The sequence below is a fragment of the Trachurus japonicus genome, chromosome 4 (genome assembly GCF_045865225.1).
Source record: "Trachurus japonicus isolate A0001 chromosome 4, Traja_1.0".
NCBI classification, from domain to species: Eukaryota; Metazoa; Chordata; class Actinopteri; order Carangiformes; family Carangidae; genus Trachurus; species Trachurus japonicus.
The window spans coordinates 11768709-11791152 of record NC_140910.1 but is presented as its reverse complement, the minus strand read 5'-3'; the positions used below and the strand labels follow the sequence as shown (position 1 = coordinate 11791152).

Genomic DNA, 22444 nt, shown 5'->3' with positions numbered 1-22444 from the left:
CTTGTTTTGATTACATTCCCAGATCGTGCCAAAATACAGCGCCACACAATGAGCACAGCAAAGACTTTGCTGTTTGGCTTGGCTGTTTGTTTGCACGTTTAAACACATTTGTTTGTAATTACCATGAGTTCCAGTATAAGGGTTTGGTTTTACCAGTGTTTTTCAAAGTTAATTTCAAGGCTGCAGTTGTACATGATTCGATCTTCACAGAATATCATATACACACACTAAGAATGCTTTACATGAATTTTGAGTGGTAGCACCCAAACATCTTTATTTTCATATCAGTCTTTTTGTACACGATCATACTGCAAATCAACTGTTTTTCAACTGGCAACTTTAGAAAATATTAAACTTATGTTTAAGTTAAAATGCACAAATGCACTGGAATTGTCTCTAGTAATGTGAAAAGATGATCCACATTTCAGGCTCGCAGATTAAATTAAAAAAAGGAATAATCCCTGCATGTGTAATTAAGAAATTATCCACACATCACAACATTACTGCAATTTGACACACCTTCCCAAGTGCACACAACAACATCTGTCAATTTATCTTAAAACAGTGGAGGGATCTTGACTAAACAATTCTATAAATTATTTATTTAATAAGAACTAATAAAATCAAATGTATTATCTTTCCAAACCATGAAGAAGCTTAAGTGCAAGCTAAAAGAGTGCATTTCAATGCACTTTGGGCATTTTTCCTGTGAGATATGAATACTAATTATGAAAGGAATAACTGTACATTTCATTTTGCTTCATCGGCAAAAGTGGATCATTTAAATCATTTAAAGTCTGGTCATTACAAAAAAGGAAGAAAAGCAACTATCATACTGTCCCAAAGTCTTCTACCATTGGGTTCCTTGTTCTTCTTCCCTGTATGAGGTGATTCAAGCAGATCGAGCCTCTTGAAGTTTCTATGCTTCTCCAGATCCTCTTTAACAGGAGCTGCACTTGCGGGCCTCCGCCCTTCCTTTGTTCAGATTCCTGATGAGGGTGGAGTAACAGGATGGACCTCATGTATCACTTACCCCTGAGTAAGAATTGAGTGCTCCTGACGAGATGCACTCAGGTCTCTACCCCAGGACAGGGAGAGACTGGAGGTCACTGCTCTGAAGTAAAGCAACCTAGGAGCTATAAACAGCTCTTAGGGCGATGAGGACAAATGTTTCTCTAAGAGTTGTCAGTGGAGTTCTCATTGCTGGTTGAAGTTGAGGACTGAGGGGTAGACGAGGAAGAAGAGGAGGAAGAAGAGGATGTAAAGTTCATCCCTGATAATTCTGGAGGGTTTGTTGCTGTGTTCTGTCCGCTTAAGCTTTTCCTGCACACGGGACAAGTGTCATGCTGGAAAGAAAGAGGAAATAAAAAAGAGGCTGTATCAGTCTGCTTGTTGATGTATCCTATTGCCCCACAGTTTCAGAAAGCAACTGTTCAATATTTAAGAGAATAACCATTAAATAGGAAGTGACTAATACCTGTTCCAGCCAGGGTACTATGCAATCATTGTGAAACATGTGATTGCATGGGAGCTGCCTCACATTTTCTCCAACACTGTAATCTTCTTTACACACTGGACATTCCAGACCTGACGCTGAAACGACAGAAAACCATATAAATGTAATACTGTCAATGTAATAGTTAAAATGGTGACATTATAGAGTAGCAAAGCGTGGTCTGATCATCTGGGCATTTCTTTAATGGCTAATATAATTCATTTTCACTGAAATACCTTTAAATGAGTGATTCAAAATTAGCACGAGCACACCAACCTGTGATAAACAAGAGTGTAAAGCTGGGGTAGTAGTAATTTTTAAATCAAAGCTCAACCAATTACCTTCTTTTAGAAGAGCTAGTTAAGATGTTTTTAATCTCCATGGCTGGATTTAGCTGCTTTGTACTGGATTACAACATTTGTCACTTGCTAGCTTTAACTGGATTCAGCCATGCAGCCATAGCTCTGTAGCTGAGGGTTTGGTTTGATGTTTTTGTTATATCTGCAAATCTAACATAGCACTTTCTTGGAAAATAATACATTTTTTGAAAAACAAATTGAATATGCTAAACATCAACCAGTCGGTTGCTGCTCCATTATTCCGGCTTTGAGCTAAGTGGGAGCTGCGCCACCCAGCCTTATGTAATGGGTTTGCTGTAGTTTCAAAACCAGCACATACAAATCAGAAATGAAAACCATGTCTGAATATGAAAAAGTTTTTGCTAATTGTCATAAACTGATTTTAAGAATGAACACTTTTAGTATCCTGTGGTTGATTATTATACTAAATCAGCCTTTCTCAAAGTGGGTGCCGCGGCAAAAAATACCTCTTCTGATATTTCATAGAATACATTCTCTTTACATATATATGCAAAGGGGCTGTGTCCACCGGACGCCCTTTTAGCGCTCTGGGCGTCTACTTTCCATTCAGATCTTATGGAGCTCAGAAAAAAGCTATCTGCGCTTTTTTGTCGCGGCGCTCAGAGTTGAAATATGTTCAACTTTTGGAACAGCGCTGCGCTTGTCAAGCGGCTCAGAAGTGAGGCACTATGAAAAAAATGCGTCGTACCAGGTACACGTCTCCCACTGATGGTGAGTGACACCCCCTCCTCTCTCCAGTGGATCTGTGTCCGCTCTGTTCCCACTCCGGTGCGTTTGATGTATAAAAACACACTGCAGTGCACACGGTGGAAATTCTCTGATTGTTCACAACGGAGTCAGAACGGAGCGGAGACCGCCGGTGGATATTCATTTGAGCGCATGCCTGGCATGTAGACCTTTCTCTCTTCCGCTCACATTGCGGATTATTGTGTGCATGTGTGTGTGCATATGTAGGCTACAGAGGCACCTATGCATTTACAGTTTGTATTATGCTCTGTTAAATACTGTAATACTGTCCTGTCTAAATAAACAGGACATTTACATTTAGGCTATGCAGTGTCATTTTGAATTATATTTTACACAGGGGTGCCGTGAGATTTTATGCACTTTTAAAAGGTGCCGTGACTGAAAAAAGTTTGAGAAACACTGTACTAAATGATCGTGATGAAGTCAGCTTGCTAGGAAATAAATGGCACCTGGTGGCTTTATACTATAATGCAATGCAATAAGAGGAAACAAGAAAATTATATCTGATAATCAAAACTGCATTTTTGACTCACCAACATGGTCATCTGTGATTTGTACTGTAGGGAGACTTTTTATTTTATCTCTGTCAGCGGGCGGAGGACCCGTGTTCTCAAACTGGTTTAATAACTGAAGACAAGAGAAGGACAAAAAAAAGAAAAGAAACTGTGATATATGTTTTGCATTACATGTAATACTTATACATACATTGTCTAAAATATGTACAGCAATTTAAAGTTATACATATAAAACAAAAAGAAACACACTGAAGATCTTCAAAGTACCTGTGTTATAATTGCATCCAGTCCATTAGCACCCCAGGCATAATCCATGGGATTTGAGTGAAGAACACCCCTTTAAAAAAAAAAAAAAAAGAAGGAAATATTAAACTAACAAAAAAGAAAACAGCAAATGTATATATATAGTTGAGTAATTGCATTTTGGTTCATTTAAAGTACTGATCTAGAGACTCACCAGGGTCCAACACCAATGTTTGGCATTGCAGTAGGTGCAATTATTCCATTCACTAGCTGCTGAATGATTCTAGAAAACAAAACACAAGGCTTATACATACATATGTTATGACAAAAAAAGTAAACTAGTTTCCATATATTTAGATGTTTGTCTATTAAGGAAGACAAAAGTTAAGTTCAGAGAAACAGTGATTCACAAGTGAGCATATCTTACCCTTCTAAAGTTGGAACTCCCTCATGTCTCCCTGGTTGTCGTCGTGAACCATGACGACTCCTCGGTTGCCTAGCACCATATCGTTGCCGTGATGCAGTTTCCCTTTCTCTCCTGTTTTCGGCATCTCGGTTGTCCTCTGTTCCCAGTCCAGCTCCAAAGTCAAAACTGTCATCAAAGACACCCAAGGCGAACTGACCATAGCCTGAAGGGAATGTAAACAAGTGCTGGTCCGCATTCTGGGTGACACAAAGATGAAAAAAAGGTAGATCAACCTGAGTATTATTTATCCTGATAGAACAGATGAGCAGAGTTCAATGATTTTTCCCAGGGTACATCCTCAAGGTAACAAGCTGTAGTTATGGACAGTACAACACACTTCATGTGTTGAGCAGTTTTGTTGGTCAAATGCTGCTGCCATACAGCATTTCCTTATTTAATGAGACATTCCTAAATAAGGAAATTGTTTTTAATTCTACAGTAAAATATCTTCTCAGAGCACACACATAAACTACATACTAAGCTAAGAATAGCATCTTCAACTGGTCAAGGTTAAAATAAGCTGAATCAACCAATACAATATTACTATAAAGAGCTAGCCTGTAGTTGACAAAGCGGAAGTGGAAACCTTAAGATGACTTCCTTCATGTCCAGTACCAGATCTGAAATTCTGAGAAATGCTGACTCAACAGTGTGGGACAGCAGAGAGAGGTCATGTGATAGAGTCTGGGTAAAGAATGAGTTAAAAACCTCAAATGGCTGCTGGTTCTGGGGCCCGCTGGAGATGGTAGACATGGAGCCATTGTCAGCACTAAACAGGGAACAGATTGTCAACAGGTTATGCGAAGACTAATAAATGTTATAGGATTTATTTGCCCCCTCACAGTGTGTCTTAGTTTCCATCATTCCTAACAAATGTGTTATGTTTGTTGTGACCCATTTCTCCCTGCTATCCTTTGCCAATCCATCTTTTGAAATTGCAGTGGCTGTGTTCCCATTTTGTGGCATGATGACATGTAATTCCATAACAATAGTAGATAAAAAGATGAAGGAGGGTAATGCAATGTAAATCTAAAGTAAAAGGAAAAAGATATCCCTCCATGCCAGTAGTATAGGTAAGTACATTTTCCATACAGGCCGCTCAATTTATAATACAGGGATTTCGTTATAAACGGCTTTATATAAAGTGTCTGTTAGTACTGTACAAGCTAGACATTTTAACTGAAAACACACATTATCTTAACCATATATTTGAGTGGTCATTACACTAATTCACGCAACGAATGCAGGTAGGCATAAGTGATGATAAACTGTAACTGTAACTGAAGTAATAATCAGCACTGATACAGTATAGTGTATTGGAGAGTGTCTGTTAGGGGTGATGGTGAAATGTATCAAGTTTTAAGACCCAGGTTAAGAGGAATTATTTGAACAATTTATCTAAATGATGGGTGGCAGTTGTCTCTTAGAACATTCATACAGTGTTAAAAAATAAATAAATACATAAATAAACAGACACTTGCTTTGTTGTGGCCAGTATATATATACCTTCTTTCCTCCAGCAGTTCCTCAATGAACCCTGATTCACATCTTGGACATGTATATTCCTGTGAACAGACAGAACAATACAAAAACAAACAGTAGTTTAGCTGGACACTGAGAAAAAGAAGACATTTGCATTGCTGTTTGATGATAAACAAGTGAGATAAGAAGCTCTGAGAAAGGAAGAAATGTCCAACTTATGGTGATAGTTCAATCTTTGCATATAACCGAGTCCTTAAACACAACCATTCTGCACAAGAGGAGTATGGAGAGGATGCACCACCAGAGACGACCCTCGCCACCCTACCCAGCCTTACCTCCACCAACTTCAACCCAGACTGGACTAGTTGAAAGTGCCCTGACCAGCTAGGTCACTGTCTGTTTATATGCTTGTAAGATCCCTAGTAAACAGTGTGGACAGCCATGAGAAGCTGGTGTTGCGTGTGTTTTTTAAATAATCATTTACAAAATAGCCTCCAGCATCCTACAAAGACTGTCCCCAAATGAGAAACAGCTTCTTTGGGTTGTAAGACATCTCACCATAACCCAACAGACCAACACAGACCTTATGACCCTGCATATTAATGACACCTTTTTGTCGTTTTGCCTAATCCTAAAGGAAGTACTAGCTATCACACAGCTGGATGTTTATGATTGAAATTACAAATCCAATTGTTGCAAACACAGTGGCTCCTTTACTCAATAAAATTGTTATTCCACGAGGCGACTACAGGTCATTACTAGCAACCTACAGAAACCTATGGCTGATCTTTTACATTGTGAAGGGCACATGTGCACTTCTATGACAGATCATTCTAGCCTGTGACAGGCAGGCCACTTGTGTACCTTACTGAATAGGGACAGAAGAAAAGGAAGCAGTAGCATTGTTGTCGCTGAATCACACACATGAGTGGTTCACAGTAGGTACAAAAAATCTTATGGGAGACAAGTGTTAACTGTGTGACATTAAATAGAACAAATCGTTAAAGCTAGCAACTGACGTTGGACGCCACCGCAGTGTTAAAGATAACATTATTGCTAGTGAATATAGCTAACGGTTACGTCAAAAAGCTTCGCAAACCTAACGGAAACCAAAAAGGGACCCGGCTAAGACATATTACAAAACATATGGGAGACGCATCAATATAGTGCGCGCAGTGACTTCGCAGTTGTGTTTACATACAGACTGATCTACCACATAGATAACAAGCTAACTAACCCTGAGTAACGTTAGCGAGATACACGGGAGCTCGCAGCTAATGCTGTTAGCTTGCTAACAGTATTAGCTGCTTCTACAACGATTTCTGCGAAAGTAACAACGACACTAATCTGTTTTGAATGTGTCCAATTGTCTCTCCCATTTCTTTATGCCCACGATACTTACGGGAAGCCGAGGACTAATCTCTGCGGAGCATCTGTGACAGAAGAACCGACTGGGCCATGGAGGAGCTTCAGCCATCTTTAGCTACTACACAGGTAGAGAGGGGGAAGGACTACGGAGCATCGAAAGGGACAATGTTGACCTCCTAGAAAATACGACAACCATGTGGTTTAAATGGCTGCATTACATCATGAGTACTTTATTTACACGTAGCTAGTTTAAATAAAAAGTCAAGTTTATCTGTAAAAGGGAAAGTAAGAAGTACAACATTGGCTAAATTAGGCTACAATTAGGCTATACACAATAGGATTAGGATTTACTCTATTTATTTATTTTTATTTTTATTGAATTTGATTGGTTTATATTTAATTTTTAATAAAAAACAAAACAAAAGGAAAAACATCCAATTTTACTGTAAAGAATTTAAATATATAAACGTGCTTTCATTTGTCAAACTCCAATGTGTCTTATTAAATATTGCCACATGGTGGTGCTTTTGTGTATCAAGTACTGAGGGGTGTCACTATATTTCACACTGTAGGCACTGACTGCTCATGCAATCCACTCTTGGTAAATTTCCCATGAAAATGATGAGATCTTAAATCAGGTTATCATATGCTGGAAACCTAGGGATACGGTGTATCTAATTCATACTCATATGTCAATGCAAAACCCCCAGGAAAATGAAGTACTAAAGGCCTGGATAAAGTTAATACCCTAACAAATCTGTATGATGTATCACCACACTGTGTCTCCCCTGAACTAATGTCTTGTCCCTGTAGGTTCAGCCTCCCCGCACCCATCCACCCCTCGTTCTCTCTGTTCACATGAAAACCAGAGATGTGTTTTTGCAATCTGGCATTGCACTAGATTTATTTTGACACATTACTTTTCCATTGGATTCTTGTCAACTACCTCTTGAGCCCAACAGGCATACTTTAGGTGTTTCAAAGTCATGCAGCATCTGTTTCTGAGCACCACATCTCGTCAAAGGTAGATTTGTATTTTGTCCTTGATTATTTGACAGCAGTTGTTGGAACCATTTAATCAAATGTCAAACTTTTGACATGGAACAGTAAATAAGTGGCCTCTCAAATGGGAAAAACATTGTCTGATTTTATATGAACACAACCAAGATGTGGTTGGCAGGTATGCCAGATAGCCCTGAGATAGCACTAAGGGTCTCGGATCACTTATAGTTGCATAAGATCTGGTGGGAATAGGTGATTGATTTTAGTTTGTTTTCAGGTCTGTTTTTATTTTCAAAGTTATAAATTACAATTTCCTCAACATTTGTTTCACAGGTATTCTTAATGTGATTACCACACTGCAGATTGACAACTATAAACATGCCACATAAATCTGGAGTACCTCTAGTGCTTGGCACAACATGTGGAGAGTAAGTAGGAGTTCCCAACTGACTGCCCGCCAGCCAATCACATCTCTCAAGCCATCTGGCCTGATTTTTGTGCACAAATGTCCAGTTTCATGCTTTTGAGGAGAGTGGCCCTAGATGCAACCAGCTCCTGTGGTGTTTTATTGGTGTACTTTATTGAATGAAAAACATATTGATACAGCCACGCTGTCCCCCATTGTGAGCTATAAAACGCTTCTCTGTTATCAGTACTTTTGCATGACAACCTTTTTCTGTTACATGTGTGGTTAAATAGCTGCAACATTTCAAAAGAAACAACGGCTTAATTTCCCAACCTGCACTGCATAGCATTGATATGATTAGTTACAATAAGAGTGGATGTTTCCGAGCAGCACCACTCACAATGTAACCTAGTTACAGTAGGTCCTATGTCCTGTCTAGGCCAGTGTTGTGTCTGATGTAGCCATGTGGGAGCAGGAAAGACACAGTTGTCCCATGGGCTGAGATTAGAGAGGGTCTGATAGCACTGAGGTTTGCTATGTCTGCCTGGCTGAGGTAAGCTATTGTCTCTCTGCGCCCAGTGCGTCACCGCCATTGCAGTCCAATGCTCATTGTAGCAATGCAATCTGGGGAGTGAGTGACTGTGGGTCAGAGACAGGTCATGTGAGCAGCAGAAAACAACTCTGCCCAGACTGAGTGACCTTCCACATCATGTAGTATTAGGTCAATACTAATCTGGATTTGGGCTCTGTCAACCAAAAAAAGTTCTGCAAATGAACCACAGTACTTGTTAAGTATAATATATTAGGCATCTTCTTGCTGTGATGTAAGAGACACTGTAAGTGATGTAACGAAATGTATTTCTTCCTGCCACTGTACTTAGCCAGCTTTCAAACTTTTGTGTGCACATGCATGTATGTACATACTATATATACCCATGTCCGGTGACTTATACAATAGATTAATTGTTTTTTTTTCTCAGCCTGCTTTTTAAAGCTTATTTCTATTACACTCGAAGAGGCAATAAATTGATGCAGCCAAGGCAGCAGACAGATATGCTGCAAGGGACACTGTGGCTTTTGTCACTCCAGACACTCCAGCCGGGATTGCCCCACACAGTCCCTCTGGGCCCCCGAATCACACTCACTTACACACATAAACACACACATAGACACACACTCAGCAATAACAGCCGCCTGCTGGAACTTCCTGGGCCTCTTAGTCATGCGTCACTTGTTTTCAGTCCCACCCATCGAAGACTCTGTCTCCTCGGCTCTGTCTGACGCCATGTGTCACAAGACCTGTGCATCAGGCACACACACATTGTAAGACCCCTGCACAAACAGCGAGAGGACTGTAAAGTTCAACACCAGTGATGGAAAAAGTTGTCTTTATGGAAAAAACAAAACAAACACATCCGAGAACATGTATATGCTCGTATCAGAGTCACAGCAGGTATCCCCTGTGTTCTGTGCAGTGTTTTTCTGCTCTGCTTGTGTTCCAGATCAAAATCCCTTGGTACTGCATTGGTACATTAAGTGTTTGGGATTACGTCATTGAGCAGCTAACAAAATATAGATGTTGCTAAAGGAGCATATGTGTACAATTAGCTGCATAGTTTCAACTGTTTTTGTTGTAGTGGAGTGCTTGTGGTCACTCACTGCAGATGTTTCAGCAGTTTGGCTTTATCTGTTTTAACTGACCTATTGTTTCATCACATTGCGGTTAAATTGACTCACATAGTACAGTGTTTTGTGATTTGTCACTCTACCTCTGTGCATTTGTGTTAATTGCAGTCTAGCTTTACTTACATTACTGTTATCAGGGTATTTCTCTTGCAATAACACATTCCATGAATTATTAAATGGACTGGTTCAAAATTTTGAATGGGTATTGATGATCCCTATATAGGATGAAATAAAAACCACTGATCTCTGACTTTTATGCAAGCACTACCATTATCACAAAATGTAATATTCATGATTCTCATCCAATGAAATGTAAGAACTTTGCTGACCCCTTCATTTTTTATCCACCATCATCACCACTACCATCAAGTCAGCATTTTAAGCCATCCAAAACTTTGCTTTATAACCAAATACCTTCAAAATAATGACATTCTCGGCAGGTTAGTGTTATCATTATGTCACATTATGTGTTAGCAATTCACTTTTACTTTTTGTTTTTCCCAGGCTTGCTTCACAAAGCCCTTTGATAGTTTGAGTTTGATTCCCTGAGAATGCTAATGTATTTAAATGTGTCAAATGTATTTTTGGAATAGACTGTGATTTGCACAAAAATACAGAAACAGCACAAGTAACCACTACAGTACAGGGTCACAAACCAGAATGACACAATGCAGTATCCAGGAAAACACAAGAACCTAAAGCACAAGACAGAAAACAGAGCCTGTTGGACAGACTTATAGTGTTATCTGCTCTTCTCAGCAGATCCTACACTGAAACACCACCCACTAACCGACACCGGGGACAGGAAGAACTCTCAATAAAAAGAAAAGAACAAAACCTATAGTATTTCAACAAGAAATTCCCCTGCAGGTGGTGGCTGAGTGTGAAACGAGGACAAAAAAAGACAACAACAAAAAATGAGTGTTTGTATGTGTGAGAAGAGGACTATTGGAGTATTGCTTTTGGCATATAGCCTATACTATGTGTATCTGGTAATGGTTGTCTGTTTCTGTGTCTGATAATATGGGTGTAGATATGGCTGTTTTTCCAGTGTGTGATGTTAGAGGATTTAGAGTATAATCAGTACAGAATCAGTGTGTCCAGGTCAATGTATTGTCTCATGCAGTTGTATCTCATAGCACAATCCATGCCAAACAACACCAAAGCTTCTAACATTACTCCCCTAATCTAAAACTGACCATCAGTCTGTTTACAAGATGTGCAGCTCTGTAGTCTGGGGGAATAGATACCATATGGACCTCTTGAGTTCATTTGTTGTACGCTGTCCTACTTCAACAAGCAGAGGATCTCCTAACAGATGATTTAATTAAGTGTGTACTAGTGGCTATTGTAGCTGCAGGCAAAAACCGAATGAAATGTGAAGTAAGGAAACTTTCCCCACTCTCATCTTTGCTGAATTTGCAAGGCATACCTTCACGCATGACAGAAAATTAAGTGCTCAAGCAACTTTCCATGATAACCAACTACTTTTCCATGATAAACAAGCAGGTATTTGAGCCAGGGCTTATTAAAAAAACAGGTATTCCTGTTTTGCCTCAATATGAGAGACACCTGAAAAGCCAATGTGAAATTATGGTCATGACCTGGTTATGTTCCAAGCCTCAAACTACACAATTGTTGGCGCACAATTATCACACTTCATCGACTTTTTCAGTTACGCGGCTTGAAATTTCAACACGAGCTCCAACCAGAGTTAATTCAATGACACTGTCAGTGCCAAGTCCAGGAGGCAAATCAGCTCACATTCTTGAGTCAGGCCCACATGTTCCCAAACCCTAACATTCTTAAGGAGTCTCAGACTGTACCTAAATATTTACAAAATAGCATAACATCACAGATTATAATCAATATTTTTGATATAGTTTTTTTTGACATATTTTACAGTATAGTTGTTTTCCCAGGAAATCATACTCCTGTTGGACTCGGAACATGTGGGCCGGACCACACACAGAGCGAGCAGAGAAGCCGTCCCAGAGGTCACGATGAGGAAGTGAAACTATTCACCACGAATAATTTGGGACAATTAGGCTTTACACAACTTCCTAACTAATTTGTTGGTGATGACATGATCCCGAACATATCGCGGACAAACTAGCTATTGTGTAGCAAACCTGGTTTTGTTTTTAGTTGTTGCTTAAAGTAGCAAGAGTTTTCTCAGTTTAGACTCTCACTGCAAAGTTTGTTTGAGCAAATTAAATGTTAGTTTTGTTGCCAGGTACGGCTGATGGGAGTGTTTTTAAAGCACCGTCCTTTGCTTGACATCCACTCTGGGACTCTGAAGCATGAACTGGTGGTTTTTGGTTCAATTTAGCACAGTAATAACAGAACTATGGTGAAAAATCACACTGTCAAATATTACAATCGTTTTCCTTTCCAACAGCTGATTGGTAGTGTGGTTTAGCATCACTGTAATATAGATTGGTAGCGTGGGTAAGCATCAATGTAATATAGCTACAGCACATTGCATTAAATAAGAAATCATATATATAGCCTATATCAAATCTCTCTATATATATATATATAAAGCATTTCCGAGAAATCCGCAAGACGTCATCTATAACACTATAAACAATAGGACTGGAGTGTCTGTTCTTGTGTCGGTATAATGATCAGTTGTCAGAAGTTAAATATTATGCACATGTGGAAAAGCAAAGGGCTTGCCATGTAACAAAGCAAGTCTGGGATATGATGTCTGAGGCAGATATATTGTGATGGAGTGATGTTTCTGATATCTATTACTTTCAGCTGTGGGACAGAGCTGTTTACAATTCAGTGGCGTGATCCAGAGAGTGGGTGGTCTCTGAAAACAGTCCAGCGCCTGGTTTCATCACAGCATCATTTCAGATCTAAATGCTGGCTGTTAACTTACTGGAAGTGGTAAGGCAAGTTGGTGGAAATGATACCATGTGGACGTCGTTGAGAGAGGGTTGACATATTGGAGCCCGATGATTACGCATCACTGAAATGTCAGTGTGGGTGTCACATTTTCGCTCCATGTGTTTGTAAGGATGCAAACAAGGCAGTCAGAGGTTGTGATGTCATATGTGTGACTAATCCCATGCTTATTACAGGTGAGCTCTGGTTTCTACACCCACACATTCAGACACAGGCAAACACAGCCAGCCAAGTATCAGTGGAAGTGAATCTCTCTGGCCACACCATCAACCACAGCATATAGGAGAAAGGATCAAATGTGGAGTATATTGAGTGTAATTAGAATAGCTCTGAAATGGCTCCTATCTACCGTGATTGGCTATGTCATTACCACCACCAGTGTGACAGAGGAGCATCCTATCTGACATCAGTCAGAGGCCTGTGTGGTAATGATATACAGGTCGGGTTGTTTCTGGTGAAGGTATTACCCAGTCATAATGACAAGACCAAATGGGATTTTATTTTTCTTGAACAACATGTATCTATTGGGACTGTTTGTCCAGGATACATGTATCAAAACTGCTGTCTCATCTTACTTTTCACTTGTGTATTTTACTGGAAGACCATGGTCATTTCAACATTATGTACTCAAAAGAAAGTGGGGCAAATGTTTTATTTTAGTGGGTGTTCATTGCAAATTCCTGTGGGGTTGCCACTTTTTAAACCATGGTGAGAGGTTTTTGTGAGTTTATTGTTTGGGTCGCAGAAGAATTTACAGATGGCTTGCATTCGTAAAGGTATGGGGATAATTGGCTTTACATCCCTCTTATGTAATGAGGTGTATATTAAGGTTCTCTATTAATCCTAAAGATGAAAATGAATGAACAGAAACGATGAACGAACTAAGTTGCAATATGCGCCTCTTTGGACTAGAGGCTTCTGCCGCCCAGACAAGTCCAGCGGACCACACTGAGCTCATGTCTGCATTTCTGATGACAAAATCTGACCAATACTTTTGTGGGGTAGTGTTGGCATCTAAGTTTCCTAACTAATGTTGCTAGATCATCTATCATCTATATATCAATTCATACATATTAGAAAATATGTGTCAGTTTTATATATGAACACAGCAACATCCCCTCAGTGGCGTTATTTGCCTTGTTCTAACTAACAAAACATCTAATTCCATTCCCAGTGTAATAAAAGGGTACTTGGACAGGAATATAAACATCTCCCTAAAGTTGAACCAGATGCTGCTGCATGGCCGAGCACAGGATTCAGAAACTGGAGAGAGAAAGACAGAAAAACAAGGGAGGTTCTTTTACACAGGAAAGTGAGTCAGTACCCAGGCCTCAGCAGTTCGAGACAATCATTCCTCCGCTCAACCCTGCTGCCTAATCCAGAGAAGGGGGACATCACTGAGGAGACAGCGGAGAAAAGGTGCACCAGCCTGGATTTGATACTCTGCTGCCTCTCATATGGGCCTGTAACAGCCAAGGCAACCTGACAACTGCACACACACACACACACACACACACACACACACACACACACAGGAGAGGGGTCGAATCACTGCACACACAAACTGTGTGTCTGGCTGTCTGCTCGAGCTGGACCCACCAACCAAAACCCCACACTGTTCAGTTACCATAAGGGTGAAAGCATGAGCTCATTTGGCTGAAGATGGCTATGATTAAGACAGTGACACAGTGTGGAAGTATCCAAATATCGTAACATTCACGTCAGACGCAGTTTCACAGCATTGCTATTAAATGTACTATATCCCATTTGAGACAATCAACATGAGGTGAGTGGGTTGGCTTATGAAAAGCAGACTGCAAATGTTACTCAACTGTGCAAGTGTGTTACTCTCCTGCAATCTATAAAAGAAAAAGGACACATTTTGACAAATATTAAACTTTATGTTGTTTTGAAATGGCAGTACAAAAATACAAAAATATGTTGATGCATTCATCATTCAGATTTCACAGTAGGTACACAGGTAGGTACACATGAGATTGTTATTTACAGGAGTCATTCAAATGTCCATAATACACTATAAAGATTATTCAAAGTATCCAGACATCTGTTTTGACTTTAAAGATTAAAATGGATCATTTGACCATTTGTATTTATATCTACCAGGTTCACCAGTGTCAACACTGGACAGACTGATTAATCTCTGGTGGCAGTATAATCAGGTATACTCAGTTGGCCCAAATTGCAGTCCATTCCCAGACAAATTCAATTTTCCTTTCAATCAGACATTGCTAATTACATTTGTCTGTCCAGTAAAAAAAAAAGGTCCAATCAAGTCAAAGCAGCAAAACAGCATTGGAATGAACTAGCATGACCTATAAAGATGCATTTACAAAACAAAGCCAAGCATTGAACAGAGGAGGTATTGTAGAGGGCTTGGGGTTGTACCAACAGTCTTCTGAGACTACTACAAACACAACCAAACTGTTAATTTTAGTGATCAGCGGGTGGCCGAGAGTTTGGATCAGGATCCAGAGTAAACACGTGTGGGGTGAGAAAGGGAGAGAGACTATACAGGTTTGTTTAGGCTGAACCCCTTCCTCACCTCCCAGACAAAAGCTGGAATACATACAATACAGCTGCAGTTGTTCTGTTCTTGTTTGTGGTGTACTGAAACCACACTGGCAGGCTATAAAGTGGTATCAACTTTCCAAACAAATTAGAGTTGCTTTCCATCAGCTTAAGAGGGAAAACTGTTTGTTTGTGGGGAATGGAGACTGTAAAAAGTTGTAAAATGCCAATGCCAGTGACCGCTATTATACATACACAATAGACAAAACACAATAAATACACCTTTTTGCATCAGCTTTCCCAAGGATATATGGAGTAGTTACTACGATTAAAAATATAAATAGAGTTTGATACCTTCTCCAATAAATAGCAGTGGTATTCTATTTACAATATGCACACATCTCCCAAAGAGCTAATGAGATATTTCTATCTTAAGACACATGCTTTTCCCTGCCTCTGACTTTCAAACTTACACAGTATCAACGCAAAACTGATCACAGGTTTTTGCTGATCTTTTTGAGGCAGTTTCACTAAAGTGTGTCTTCCAACAGAGGTCTTCCATTTTAAAATGTATCGTCTTTCTGTGTATAAGGGGGAGGGGGCGTGATTGTCAGGGGAAAAAAAGGAGAAAAAAAAAGGAGGTCATCGTGGAAAGCTAGTGGTGTGACACTTGAAAACCACTTGAAATCACTTGAAAAGGCAAATGCTGAGGAATCATTCATCTAGACGGCGTTTTCTTCACTGCCCTCAATATCCTGAGCTCTCCGAGGGGGATCTGTACGAAGGACAGGCAGAGTCGTGGCTGTTATTGACATTAATACAGATGAAAACAGGTGACTGAAGTAGTTGACAGGGGGTTTGTCTTTGTAGTCTTACTGTTGCAGTGGCCGTAGTGGCGGACTCCTATGGAGCGGCCGAGGAAGCAAGTGGCCCGGCGGAGGTGACAGGCGCTGGGGTAGGTGATGTTGTCGTTGCCGCAGATCGGCTGCTCAGACGGCATGGGGATTGGGCAAGGTGTTGTGCGGCACATGACGCAGTGAGCGCTGTTGGTCTGGTCGGTCACGCAGGTGTGAGTCCCCGGGCACACCACGTTGGAGCACGACTCTGTGCAAGACAAAGTAAGATTAATTAATCTTTACAACAATTTAGGAGAGCACTAAAGTCACTCCTGCTAACCAGTCAATACTTTCCACATGGTCTGCTAAACTGGGATTATTTTATATTTCTTATCATATCTTATCAAGCTTTTGTATTGCATTGTACAATGTTAAATCATGTTAAACCATGTCTGTATTTATTATGTATGAACGATTTTTGTACCTCACAAATGTATGCTCATTAGCTTAGAACTGTAGTCGGAGAATGCCACCCTACAAGCCCCTGGAGGTTTTTTTTTTGGCATTTCCCCTTCACATTGTCTTGGATTTTACTGTATATGTTATATCTCTTTTAACTTTTGATATGTGAAAATAAATAAACAAACAAACAAACATCATTTAGTGAGAAAAAGTCGTTATTTTTGCTTCTGTGCAGAACAGCTTTGCATGGAAATTTCGATAAAACACACAAACCATGCTTACTTTTGCACTCGCCCTGGTACATGACCTCCAGGTCTGGGTGTCCCATGCAGCGGGCCATCAGCAGAACACACTCATCCTTATATGTCTTTCCGTCACTGCCGCACACAGGATGCTTCCGGGCAATGTGAGAGCAGTCTGGAGAGCACGCGCACTGAGGCCTTCCCATCTTCATCTTGCAGACCTTCCCGGGACTGCATTTGACTCCCTCACAAGTCTCTACAAAAACACAGCGAGTGGTTTCATGTGTGTGTAAGAGCTGCACTGCACAGTGTCAGTATAAAGTTACTGTATTAACAAGTCGGTAGACATCAGGTGATCCACGCTCCCACACAGGCATTTTCATACAAAACAAGTTTGAAATCTGGAGTTTTTCCAGACCATAACACAATTTTCACCCGTGCACAATATTTACAATAATCACATCTCTTTATTGACTGTTACACACTGGGTTGCCTCGCCCGGTGGAATGTGAGGCCGGTGTGTTTTCATAACAGATCTATGTGTACGGCTGCACACAGAATTTGGTTAAGCTCTTGTAGAGGGACGGAAGAGCTCCGAGTCAGACGGAGATCAAATAGCTGTCAGAGAAGTTTACAGGCTGAGAAACGAGGAAGCCCCAGGCTCTTCTGACACCCCCTAATGTCAGAGCTCAGGAGGAACTGTAATCCTACACAGCGTAGGGTCAACATTAGACAATGCGTACATGTCTCTACCCAGGACCTTTTTGAGTCTTATGAGATGACGCCTGATCAGTTCTGAGTTCAGAGGATTCTGTAAACAATCCGAGACTTATTTCCTGCCTCTTCCAACACTTCAATATCCTGTTTTTATTCCATCGCTGTGCTTTTTCTTGGACTCTCCTGATTTATCTGCTGCTCTTGATCAGTAACTTTCTTTTTGTGTACATGTACGCTCTTTATCTCAGTGACAAGGGGACATCTGAAAACAAACTACAGCCTTGTGATGGCGTTGGTATCGTTCTTCTGAAATGACAAGCCTTTATTTATTTGTCACAATACCAACATTTTCCTCCCACAGAATTCCAATGATCAAGATAGTGTTGCACATTATGAGTCCCAGACATCTGGGCATGTGGCAGGCATTTATTCCAGCCTGCAGGAATGTATTTTCTTATTTTGTTCATGGAAGCAAACAGAGCTCTTTTTTTAACTATCTTTGGAAAAAGTTAACACATAATGAAAGAAGTCAAGGCGGTGGAGGAAAGGCGGAGGACCTGATTCTACCAACTTAAACCATTTTCCATGTGATACAGTTGTTTACTTTTATGCAGGAGTCATTTTTATAATCCTCTAGGCTACCTTTGACTGTGGTCTTTCAGCCTATTTTGAGTTTATCTACACACTACCCACATCTTTGTGTCTCTTACCCATAGGGCACAGCCAGACTAACCCAGGGTTGTGGTTGGTTGTGTTTTCCAAAAAATGCCAGTTGGTTGGTTTTTACTGGAACTTATCAGCATGGAGAAATTCACATTTTTGGCTTCTGATCACATAGTGCAAGTGCTGCTTATGAAAGCAGAATTTATCTGCAAGTGAACCTGAATGAACCTCACAGAGATTCCAGGGGAGGAAGCGTCTCAGGACAGCTGGGTGGAGTTATGTGGAACGCCTCTCCTCCATCCACGTCTGCATTTTGTTAGAAAGTTGCATCGGGAACTCGTTGTGTAAATATCTCGATTCACAAATGACGTGGTTCAAATTAACTTTCACTGACTCTCCAGGAGCAGCAACTGTTGTTTTGTGTAATGGAAGAGCCAATTTATCAATTACAACCCTGAAGGCATCTGTTTTTCAGTCTGCGAATGATATCTGAGCAGTGACTAAAATTCCTAATACTTACCCAAAAGCAGAACATGTGAGAGTAACAACCTGTGCTCAGTCAAATATCCAAGTTTATTTGGAATGTGACTGTTCAAACATGTGTTAAAAGTATTTGATGCAATGAGTAATACCATATCTAGCAGAGATAAAAACAAAGAAATACGTAACTAATTTATTCAACTTGATTACCTTTGCAGATTCAACTAATTTATTTTTAAAAGTCTGTTTATTTACCTTTGCATGGTTTGCAGGAGACGATTCCCAGGAAGCCCAGCAGGCTGACCTCATTCATGGGCAAGCTGGTGTTGGACCATGCTGTGTCCAGGCGACCCCCGGCACAGCACTCCTCTCTGGTCACCCCTCTCATCAGCACCATGTCGCACCGTTGGTCTTGACTCTGCTGCAGCCAGCACATCCCCGCTAGAAATAGTAGAATAAATACAAATTAAAACAATTAACAAATAAATTAACATATAAACACACAAAAAGTATTCTATTTTTCTGAATTATTGGCCACTGGAGTTCTTTGTCCATCTTAACAGGCTTAACAGGCTTATACTAAAACTGTAGAATTCCTATAAAATATGGCACATATTTGAAGATGTTACAGAGGTATTAATTGTGTATACATATCTTAACTCTTTGTACAAACAGTAGATACAATATATGATCAACTTTTTCAAAAGCACATCTGTTTAAAACAGACTGATACACTATTTTCTCTACAAAGCTGATGTAAAGGCAGCACATTCACATATGAATTCTTCAAAAAAACTCTGATAATCAGAAGATGATTCATGCCATTATTTTAAATGCAAGGCACACTGTAGCCAAACCTTTTCAAAATAAGAAAAAAAGTCCACTCACCGCTGGCTGGATTACTCCCAATCTGATACAAAGTGAGGATCACTCCAAAAGCACAAATCAAAAATCTCATTGTGAGCTCTGGTTAGGAAAAAAACTTTCCTCTGAAAACTTGTCTGCGCAAAAATCAGCAAGAAGAGGTGATGGCAAACAGAGTGGATCACTCTAACTCAGCTCTGGAAGTAGCCCTCCCTTATGTGAATGAATGTGTTGTGGATAAGTGATGTCGTTCCCCCTCTGTATAAATATTTAGCCCAGATGGAATTATGCTGCTGGGATGGGCGATCCTCTCAGCCAGTAATAAGCCAGGGCAGGACACAGTTTGACTCTGACTCAATTTTCAGAGTCGGGAAATGATCCATGCCCTCCAGCACCAGACGCTGAGCACTTATATGACCTCACAAAACATTTTCACACTATATTAGCTTAATTAAAGACTAATTAAGTCCTGGAAATGACTTCAAGTGGGTTTTTTGATTAGCTTTCTCATTATTACACCTTTAAAATACCTTTTTTCAAAGGCAGGAGTGGTGATTAATGCAGTTTACTGAACTGACCAACTCAATTATGTCTTGCTGTTCAAGTATTTGGGGAAAATACTTTATTGCATAAATCTGACCTCATAAGAAGCAGTTTGAGCCACTTGTTTATTTTTCTGGTGAGCCTCTGTTTTGTCTCATCTCTGTCTTTAATGTGGCATAGCCCAGGGATATTTATTCTCCTCACCATTCAAATATTGTTTGATCATGCTTGTTTCTTTTCTATAAGCTGATCTATGTGTTTTTGAAGGGAGATGCAGCCTATTAAAATTACGTACTAATTGATTTTCCCATTTTTGTGACGATGAAGTGATGTGAACCAGCAGTGACCCTGAGTTCTGTTTCTTTCTGATACAAAAACAGATGAAGGAAAAGACAACCGGAAACATAGTAGTTAACATCTTTTCCAGAGAGGTTTCTGGCCCTATAACTCTGAAGAAAATGAATAGCAAGTAACTAAAAATATCCAAGACAAGGTCTAAATAAGTTAAGTCATTTGCCTCTCCAACACTGTCATACCTCAGTCTGTTGACTGTCTGGGCTCATCAGCTGTGGTTAGAATAATACAGAGAGATGAGAGAGATAGTGAAGGTGGTCTGCCCTTCAGCAATATATCAAGTTCAATAAACAACAGTATGTTAGACCTTATCAAGAACGTTCATGTGTGCCCCCTCCTTTTTACGTCTATGATCAAATACAGACAGCCACAGGAACCAAGACCGAAAATACTGCAGCACTGTGGATATATACAGTCTCTTTTGACTGTTAGGGATAGGCATGTTTGCTTAACACCATCCAGTCTTTAAAAACAACTCACTAGAGGTGACTAGAGGCTAATCTGTATTATCCTGTTTGATCAGAACATCTGCACTGCTCGTCTCCTTTCCTGCACTCATTCACCCCCTGACACTGAGAGGTATGCACGAATGGCAAAGTAATGTGAGTCTGACCATCTGTCTGTCACCGTTTTTTTTTATGTTTCCTTTTGATCGTTGGGGGGTCGGTGGGGGTGAAGGGGGTGTAGGTAGCATGCTGTAGTATCTGAGTCTTTATTAATGATGTTACCTTCTTCAGCAAAGATCCCCAGGGCACCGAAGGAATGCTGCTTGACCTAGGAGGGGAAGAAAGACGAAAAAGGGAGCAGTGAGCTGTGGCCGTGGGTGGCCTGCCTCTTCACTGGGTCTCTGCAGATCCATTCAGCCTCATATGGTTTGGATCATCACTGCCGAGCCTTTCAAATGAATACAGCATGGTGGGGACTTTGGGTCGCCCACTACCTAATGTATGATCTTTATTAGGGCGCAGCTTAAGTGGACCCATCTTATTGAAATATTGGCCTCTTTGAAGTGGCTGGGGTCTGTGGGGTATAGTATGAAATTGAGGAAGCCCATGGTGGATCGTCTGATGTGAATTAGAGTGAGTGTAGGCATCTCTGACAGGGCAGGTGGGAAGCTCAGAGTGACACATAGGCCTACTGTACTTGCTGTAACATTAACAGAAAAGGCAACAACGCCAACGCCATCTAGTGGAGGAAGATATCTTAAAGGTGTACAGAAAAGAAAATTGAATTTGAGCCCACTCTGGGTCATAAAATTAGTGTAATAACTCATATTTCAGACGATGTAGGCCAAACTTTGTGCAAAATTCTATTTTTGAGTAAATGCGGGATAAAAGTGTGGGGGTTTTTTCCCGCATTGGATAATGCAGGCGCACGGATTATACGTCAGCCTGCGCACGATTCACCAGCCACTGATATTGGATCCATCATCCGTCAATCAAATGTCTGAGACACACACACACACACACACACACACACACACACACACACACACATACACACACGGAGCTCGGGCTCGCCCCAAGCTTTGAATGTCCCGCCCGCTCGATAACGACCAATCAAATTTATTTTCCTTACTCGGGTAAACTCCTGCGGCTCATGACAACTCGGCGCGACAAGCAGGACAAACGGCCATTTTTGTACACCTTTAAATGTTTTTCAGGCCAAGGACCCCCAAACTAATGGAGAGAAGAAGCAGAGACCCCCTAAAATTGTGTATTATGGGGAGGTGTTTAGCTCAGTTGGTAGAGCACCCGCCCCAAAAATAACTAGGCCTAGGCTACTTTAATTTTTTTTTTCAACACTCAGCTATTCAAATAAGACAGGTTTACCTTGTTACCTGTAATATTCCTCCATACTGCTCGTCCATGGCAATCCAAGTTTCCTGAAGGGATAATAGTCCAGAGTTTACTCGAAAGGACATGATTTTGGACATTTTTACAGCCTAAACAGTATTGAATTTAGCCTACCTGGGGCGCGCTCTCGCGTTCACGCAAGGCATGCCGTGCCAGACACAAACAGGTCCATAAAACTACACAAAAACCTTG

The 22444-nt window shown here is 40.5% G+C and overlaps 2 protein-coding genes across 3 annotated transcripts; both read right to left on the bottom strand.

Annotated features, from left to right (window-relative positions):
• Nucleotides 1-237: 237 nt before the first annotated feature.
• On the bottom strand, nucleotides 238-6824 carry LOC146988519 (E3 ubiquitin-protein ligase RNF126-like). The gene is made up of 9 exons (XM_085773927.1): nucleotides 6731-6824; nucleotides 5353-5411; nucleotides 4555-4615; nucleotides 3808-4043; nucleotides 3595-3663; nucleotides 3405-3474; nucleotides 3156-3249; nucleotides 1478-1593; nucleotides 238-1346 (listed from the first exon to the last, which is right to left on the bottom strand). Exons 1-9 carry the CDS (start codon nucleotides 6803-6805, stop codon nucleotides 1176-1178), a joined length of 951 nt encoding a protein of 316 aa, XP_085630053.1. The 5' UTR covers nucleotides 6806-6824; the 3' UTR covers nucleotides 238-1175.
• Nucleotides 6825-15518: 8694 nt separating this feature from the next.
• Nucleotides 15519-19738, bottom strand: fstl3 (follistatin-like 3 (secreted glycoprotein)). 2 transcript variants are annotated; one of them, XM_085773925.1, is made up of 5 exons: nucleotides 19524-19738; nucleotides 18891-19076; nucleotides 16816-17031; nucleotides 16112-16339; nucleotides 15519-16037 (listed from the first exon to the last, which is right to left on the bottom strand). In XM_085773925.1, exons 1-5 carry the CDS (start codon nucleotides 19591-19593, stop codon nucleotides 15958-15960), a joined length of 780 nt encoding a protein of 259 aa, XP_085630051.1. In that variant the 5' UTR covers nucleotides 19594-19738; the 3' UTR covers nucleotides 15519-15957. The 2 variants fall into 2 exon arrangements, with proteins under 2 accessions (XP_085630051.1, XP_085630052.1); XM_085773926.1 differs by having other exon boundaries at nucleotides 15519-16010.
• Between the last annotated feature and the right edge of the window lie 2706 nt (nucleotides 19739-22444).

Bases quoted from the DNA above. Each gene is read 5' to 3' on its own strand.
- LOC146988519 (XM_085773927.1), bottom strand. From the start codon at position 6,805: ATGGCTGAAGCTCCTCCATGGCCCAGTCGGTTCTTCTGTCACAGATGC. The intron at 3,250-3,404 runs GTACTTTGAAGA...TCTTGTCTTCAG, and splicing joins TGGATGCAATTATAACACAG to TTATTAAACCAGTTTGAGAA. The intron at 1,594-3,155 runs GTGAGTCAAAAA...CTGTCGTTTCAG, and splicing joins AATCACAGATGACCATGTTG to CGTCAGGTCTGGAATGTCCA.
- fstl3 (XM_085773925.1), bottom strand. From the start codon at position 19,593: ATGAGATTTTTGATTTGTGCTTTTGGAGTGATCCTCACTTTGTATCAG. The intron at 17,032-18,890 runs GTAAATAAACAG...GTGTTTTTGTAG, and splicing joins CTCCTGCAAACCATGCAAAG to AGACTTGTGAGGGAGTCAAA. The intron at 16,038-16,111 runs GTAAGACTACAA...TGTCAATAACAG, and splicing joins CCACTACGGCCACTGCAACA to CCACGACTCTGCCTGTCCTT.